At 37.4% G+C, this 6,507-nt stretch overlaps 1 protein-coding gene across 1 annotated transcript; it reads left to right on the top strand.

Moving 5' to 3' along the window:
• The first annotated feature begins 5,562 nt into the window (after positions 1–5,562).
• On the top strand, positions 5,563–6,507 carry LOC108391915 (olfactory receptor 14C36-like). Its single transcript, XM_037025619.2, has one exon. It carries the CDS (start codon positions 5,563–5,565, stop codon positions 6,505–6,507), a length of 945 nt encoding a protein of 314 aa, XP_036881514.2.

Genomic DNA, 6,507 nt, shown 5'->3' with positions numbered 1-6,507 from the left:
CAACACATTCTTTAAGAATCCTAACAAACTCTACTTCTCTTTCCGGATTACATTCTTTACCAATACTTTAAAGAATATATTCTCTCTACAAAAACTGTACCTTCTCAGAAAATTCTCCTCAATTTAACTCCCCTCCAATGTGTTTCTGTTTCAGTGTTTTGGCTTATATTCCACTAAATGCTACATCATGACTCAGTCCTTTACTTTATCCAACACCCAGAATGCGCTTGGATATCTATTTTTAAGTACACCTTCCATACGTAATGTGTATTTAGATCATACTAATTTGATCAGTATGCTGATACCTTTCAATCAAATTCAGTCTTCCATGGTCACATTTATACATTTTGATCCATTTTTGCATGTTTTTACTATTTCATTTGCATTTGTTTAACATTCTTTGTTTATTTATTTATTTTGAAGTATAATAACATACAATGTAATATTAGTTTCAAGCATGCAAAACGGTAGTTTGAGAGTTATCTACATTATTAAATGCTCTACTTAATTACTGGAGGTGCTACCTGTCAACATAGAAAGGCGTTACAGAATTTTGACTGTATTCTCTGTGCTGTACTTTCATCTTGTTCAGTTTTCATGAAAGTGTTACTTTTTATTTGAATAATTGAATCTGTGTTGCCTACAATTCTTTATTTTTATTGGGTTTGGAAGATGTCCATTTAACTTACAATCTTATTTGTCATGGCAAGACAGAAACACATACACACACATCTTTTCCTCAGAAGGAAATATGCTGCATTTTGTTTTTGTTTCCTATGCTCCCCCATTTTTACAGTGATTCAGGATTTTAGTACCATATTTTACAAATATGCTACATATACAAATCTATATGAAACATTAAGTGTGACTAGAAGTTTAACTTGTTTCTATACATAACTTACTTTCTTATAAAACAAATATCAACCAATACATTATTTCTTTACTAGTGTAAATACTACAGTAATAAATTTAGAATGTTGTGTGTGGTAATCCATTTAACATTTTGTATGCCTCATATTTTAATTCTTTACTTTCTCACTACTACCTTAAAGAATTGGTAATCTACCTACTTTCTAGAATCCAATGTGCCTAATATAATATTGGATGCAAATCCAGCTTGTTTATATGCATTTTGTTTCTTTTCTCATAGATTCTGTGTTCTTTACTGTTACTACATAACATACTGTTACATACTTTACCATTTACTAATTTACATAACAGTTATTATGACATGCAAAGTTTGATTTTAAAAAAAATTCTGTGTGATTTAGCTAGCCCAGTTCCTTGATTACCTCTGTGACTTTGAAGACAAGTTCTCCTTTTATCTCAGAAATCGTTTTTACCATTTTGTCATGTTAGCCTGTCTTCTTTGCTCCTGCTGTGAATGTCGCATGTGGTGTGCTGAGCAGGCTGCCCTGGCTGCTGGGGGTGCTTGCGGTCACTCTTTGGCAACTCCAGGGTCAGTGAATCTAGTGATAGTGAAGATATTCACACAACTGACACTGGCCAGCACTGCAAATCATTCAAATTAGTGGGGTTTTGTTTTGTTTTATGGGACAGATGCTTTATTATTGCATAATTTTCTCTATGTATTTTTTCATTTTTAAATTTTATACACACATATTTTTTCTTTCTCATGATATTCAGGGCATATGCTTTGACTTTAACTTCCACTTGCTAAATTAGTTTTCACTGATGCACATTCAACTACTGTCTTTACTATTTTTTTCTCAATCTTTTTTAAAAGAAAACTCAAAATCCAGTTGTTTTAACCTTTCTATTTTTGAAACTGTTTATTTTTTTGAATTTACTTTATTTTATTAAGAATCTTTTTCAATATGCAGTAATTATTTTTCTTTTACTTTACTTCCTTTTCTTCTTTTTTTCATTTTGGATTTTAAGTTTAGAGATTCTTTTTGATGAGCTTGGTTTTATATGTGTGGAAAATCTTTATTGGATTCCCTTTTTATATTTAAGAGTATGTGTTTGCTTTGTCCCATTTTCTTTTCTGAGATGAAAAAAACAATCCTCATAGCCCTCACTAGCACATAAAATGTAACACTCTTATGATACAATATATATATACCCAAACATATCAACAGTGTGCCAAAATTCAATATAAATATTACATAGAGCATGTTGTCTTAGCACTGGTGCATTTAGCTCGCATCTGTAACAGAAATGTAAGTAGCTTTTCTGAGAACTTGGGAAAATGCTTCCACTTTCCTGACAAGATCCCAGTGATCCACTAATAATCTAGTTGTGAAGACTAAACAGATTATCATATTCTAACATGTACCATGTGTTAGTTACTAATCTGAATTCTGTATATATTACATTGTGTCAAGATTTCAAGAGGCCAACAAGGGTGGGCACCCTGTAAACTTATGAGATGAAGAAACTGAGGTGCAAGTGATGAAATGATGGATCACGGAGCCCCGGGGCCCCCGTGCTGGCTTAAAACACTGACATATTGAACAATTCAATTGGGTTGTTTTGTCCATTAGAAAAATCCTGTGAGTTTGGTCCTGGCTTGTGAAAGTGCCTCCATTCTTCAGGCAGAAACCCTGAGGATGAGTGAGGAGCACCATTTTCCTGGAATCTAGCTGAGGCTGGTTTCCGGAGGAGCAGAAGAGGATCCGGGGGTCAATGTGCTCACACCGCACGAAGCCTGGAGGCAGCCCTCCCCGGGATCTGTCTTCCATGCGGGGTCATGAGGTGGCTGCTGGAACGCTGGAACATTTCCTCTGCTCCTTGGTCTCCATGACCCACAAAATTTCACCTTAGGAGTCCTCAAAATGTCAGTGGAACTAAGACTCTCCTGTTCAAATTATTGTCTCTGATCTTTATCAGTGTGTTGACAGGTTCAAGTATCCTAGTATTTCTTGATACATAATAGTTGAGTTTATTTACAATATGTTCAGGTTCCCTCACTTTCTAAAACCAATTGTCTCCTGCATTGCCCCTGGACACCTGCTATTATGCGTGCTCAGAGCTGTGTTCCCAGGGGTTTCCTCTAATGCCACTGACAAGCCCACACTTTTAAGTTAAACATGGAGGATCTTGTTATAAAACAGAACAATTCCTATCAGAAACTCGGTCATCTCAAGGAAATGTACCTTCATCCTTGCCAATGACTGAAACCTTGCATCTTCTTCAGATTCTGGCTTATTTATACTATCTAAGAAAATAATTTGTGAGTCTCTGTTGTTACTAATCTATTTTTCCCTCTATTCACCTTTCTCCATGAATTTCTCCTGGATTCTCCTGCACTCCTCACTTGTTTTTGAGAAAGTCTGTAAATGAGATTAGAATAGAAAATGCAGAATTGAACAGAAAAACACTCAGGAGACTAATGGTCTCAGTTTTCAATCTCTAAATCAAATACGGACATTTTATATAAGTCTGTTTCTATTTAAGAGAAAGTTTCTTTAGCAATGTCAGAATGCTAGGTTTTCCTTTTCTTTTTTTTTTGTTTGGAAACAGTTTTATGTACTATATACATAGATTTAAAATTGGTATATACAAACAAAATTGTACTATACAAAAATTTAAATTGCTGACGGGACAGCTTGCTTAATAATTTTTTCAGTGATTTGCTATTCTTGTTCATTTTTCTTGACCAGTTATTTTGTAGACCTCTTTTATTTTAAATATTTTACAAGTGTTAAATTTATGGGAAAAGTAAAATCATTTTCTATACAAGAAAATTATGATTCAAAGGTGTTTGATAGCCAACCCATAGCTGCAATGCAAGTATTCAGAAGAGCTGGGATGTAAGACACATTTCCCCAACGCTACAGTTTCAGCTCTTCTATTCAGCCACATGGAAATTCGATCTAAAACCTAAGATTGATTAGTGTGGGAGAAAAAAGGTTTTTGATTTTGCATTCCAACTGTGAAGTCTCATTGCATTTCTACAGTATAGCAGCAGGACAAATTTGAACTTTTGTGAAGAAAAACTAAACAGTTTTTTAAAGACCTCAATCTTCAGAATGAAAATGGCATAACCTTGCCAGAGCTACATAAAAATATTTTAGGAATCATTTTAACCAAATTGATCATATGACACTATCAATAAAGTGTCAAAAGTATAAAAGCACTCAAGGGGGAAAATTGCCATCAGTGGAATAGGAAAGAGAATAAACGTAGAGGTGGTGACAGCCTTAAAAACGGTGAGCTGCATTTTCCCAAAGTTAGCAGATAAATGGGAAAAGAAGAGTGAATATATAAGAATTATTTTGCATCAAAATTCTTTAAATGCTGTAAGAAAATAATTTAGAATTTTTTAATGGATATGTTGATGTTGAATTGGGCTGGGGAACAGATATGTTACTCTACGAGATGGGTTAAAATCTTGATTATAGTAAAGATCCCTGAGTTGAAGACATCCCATGTTTTCAGGCAGCGACCAAGAGTATGGACATATAAGGCCATATACAAAATGGTCGGGAACAGTTCTCACGGTCCACTCAGCGTTCAGTACCTTGGTTATCAGTGGAGTGACGTTGCGGCTCTGGATCACACGGACTGAATAGTCACCCCAAAACAGGGATTTCATGGCGCCCACGGCACCCAGCCATCCGAGATGGGGTCCGAAGGATCATGGCGGCCCGATCTGGCTGCGCAGGGTCAGGAGCCCTGGCAGAACTGCTGGGCTGCGGGCGTGGCACTGGCTCAGACATGTGTGCTTCAGCTTTGCACTTAATAGACGTTCACGGCTTAATAAAACTATGAGGCTTTTTAACTCACCAGTATTTTCATTTTAAAAGTACATAAACTTTTCAATTTTCAGTTATGAGTGTTAAAAAGCATAATATATAAATAATTCGATTAAATATAGCAGTCTAAACAAATAAAAGCATTTCTAAATTTTCACTTAGTTGATTTTTGGATCTATATGAGGTAAGGAACAGAAAAAAATCTACAAAGAAGTTCATAAAACATTTTAAAAGAAAGTGAGAGATGAGGATTTAAACATCAAAATAAAGAGAGAACATGGTAATAATTGCTAAAAAGTAGTATATGTAGCTGGTCAGGAGGAGACTATTAGAAAAATTCTTGATAAATTTCCAAATGAAATGGGTTTCAAAACCCTAGTGGTAAAAGTTGACATAAATGTTTTTCTGCCTGGTATGCTGAGAATGGATTGTGACTGTAAGTCTAGCTTTGAGGTATCTAATAAAGAGTAGCCTTCAATCTGTAGTCAGATTCTTTTTTTTTTCATAAACTAACCACGTGAAAATATTTATAAAATACTTCTAATGAGTCAGGATGTATAGAAATGACATATATTAACTCAATCTTCCAGGCAAACCTTTGATACTCATACTCATTTTATAGTAAGTTATGAACAGGTTTGCAAATAGTTGCACAAACTCTTAAAGACTCTGTTCACTTCAAACAAGGAAATAAGGCACATAAGCAGGGAAAATGAAGGAAAAAAATATTTTTTCATACTACTCAATACCAGATAGAATAAAATTGGATACATGGGAATTGATAAACATACATAGTCTAATTGTTTTCATCCTTTGATTTTTCATGCTTTAGGGACTACTCATGTCCAAAGAAAAGTACCCAACACTCTCCGACTCTAGCATGGTGACTGAATTCGTGCTTCTGGGATTTTCAGATGTGCTGGAGCTCAGAGCCTCGCACGCCGTGCTGTTCCTACTGATATACTTGGCGACCCTGACGGGGAACCTTCTGATCGTCACGGTAACCACCTTTGACCAGGGTCTTCACACTCCCATGTACTTCTTCCTCAGGAATCTGTCTGTCCTGGACATGTGCTACATTTCTGTCACTGTGCCCAAGGCGTGTGTCGTCTTACTGCTGGACAATGGGGTGATCTCCGTACCTGGATGTGCAGCTCAGATCTTCCTGGTGCTGGTCTTCACTTTACCAGAGCTGCTGTGTCTCACCGTCATGGCCTGTGACCGCTATGTGGCCGTCTGCCTGCCCCTCCGCTACCCTGCAGTCATGAGCCCTTGGGTCTGTGTCCAGATGACCGTGGCCTCCATCCTCAGTGCTGTGGTCAACTCAGGGTTCCACACTGGCAACACATTCTGGCCGTCCTTCTGTCAGTCCAACGTGGTCCACCAGCTCTTCCGTGACACCCCCTCCCTGCTGAGGCTCTCCTGCTCTGACACCTTCAGCAATGAAATCGCCATTTTTGTCTGTTCTGTGGGGATTGCAGGTGGCTGCTTTGCCTTCATCGCTGTGTCTTATGTTCACATATTTGCTACTGTGCTCAGGGCTCCAACCGGAAGAGAGCGAGGAAAGGCCTTTTCTACCTGTGTCCCTCAAACCCTTGTGGTAACAGTGTCTGACAGCTCAGCCGCTGCCGTGCGTGTGAAGCCAAGCTCCACCCCGCCCACAATTCAGGACACGGTCACATCCATGCTCTGCAGTATAGTCCCTCCCCTCTCGAACCCTGTTATTTATAGTCTTAGAAATCAGCAGATAAAGGAGGCTGTACAGAGAACTATGAGGTTTTATTAA

This window comes from Manis javanica, chromosome 14, assembly GCF_040802235.1.
Source record: "Manis javanica isolate MJ-LG chromosome 14, MJ_LKY, whole genome shotgun sequence".
In the NCBI taxonomy this organism is placed as follows: Eukaryota; Metazoa; Chordata; class Mammalia; order Pholidota; family Manidae; genus Manis; species Manis javanica.
The sequence above is the reverse complement of the archived record's forward strand: the minus strand, read 5'-3'. Positions and strand labels throughout refer to the sequence as shown.

Bases quoted from the DNA above. Each gene is read 5' to 3' on its own strand.
- LOC108391915 (XM_037025619.2), top strand. From the start codon at position 5,563: ATGTCCAAAGAAAAGTACCCAACACTCTCCGACTCTAGCATGGTGACT.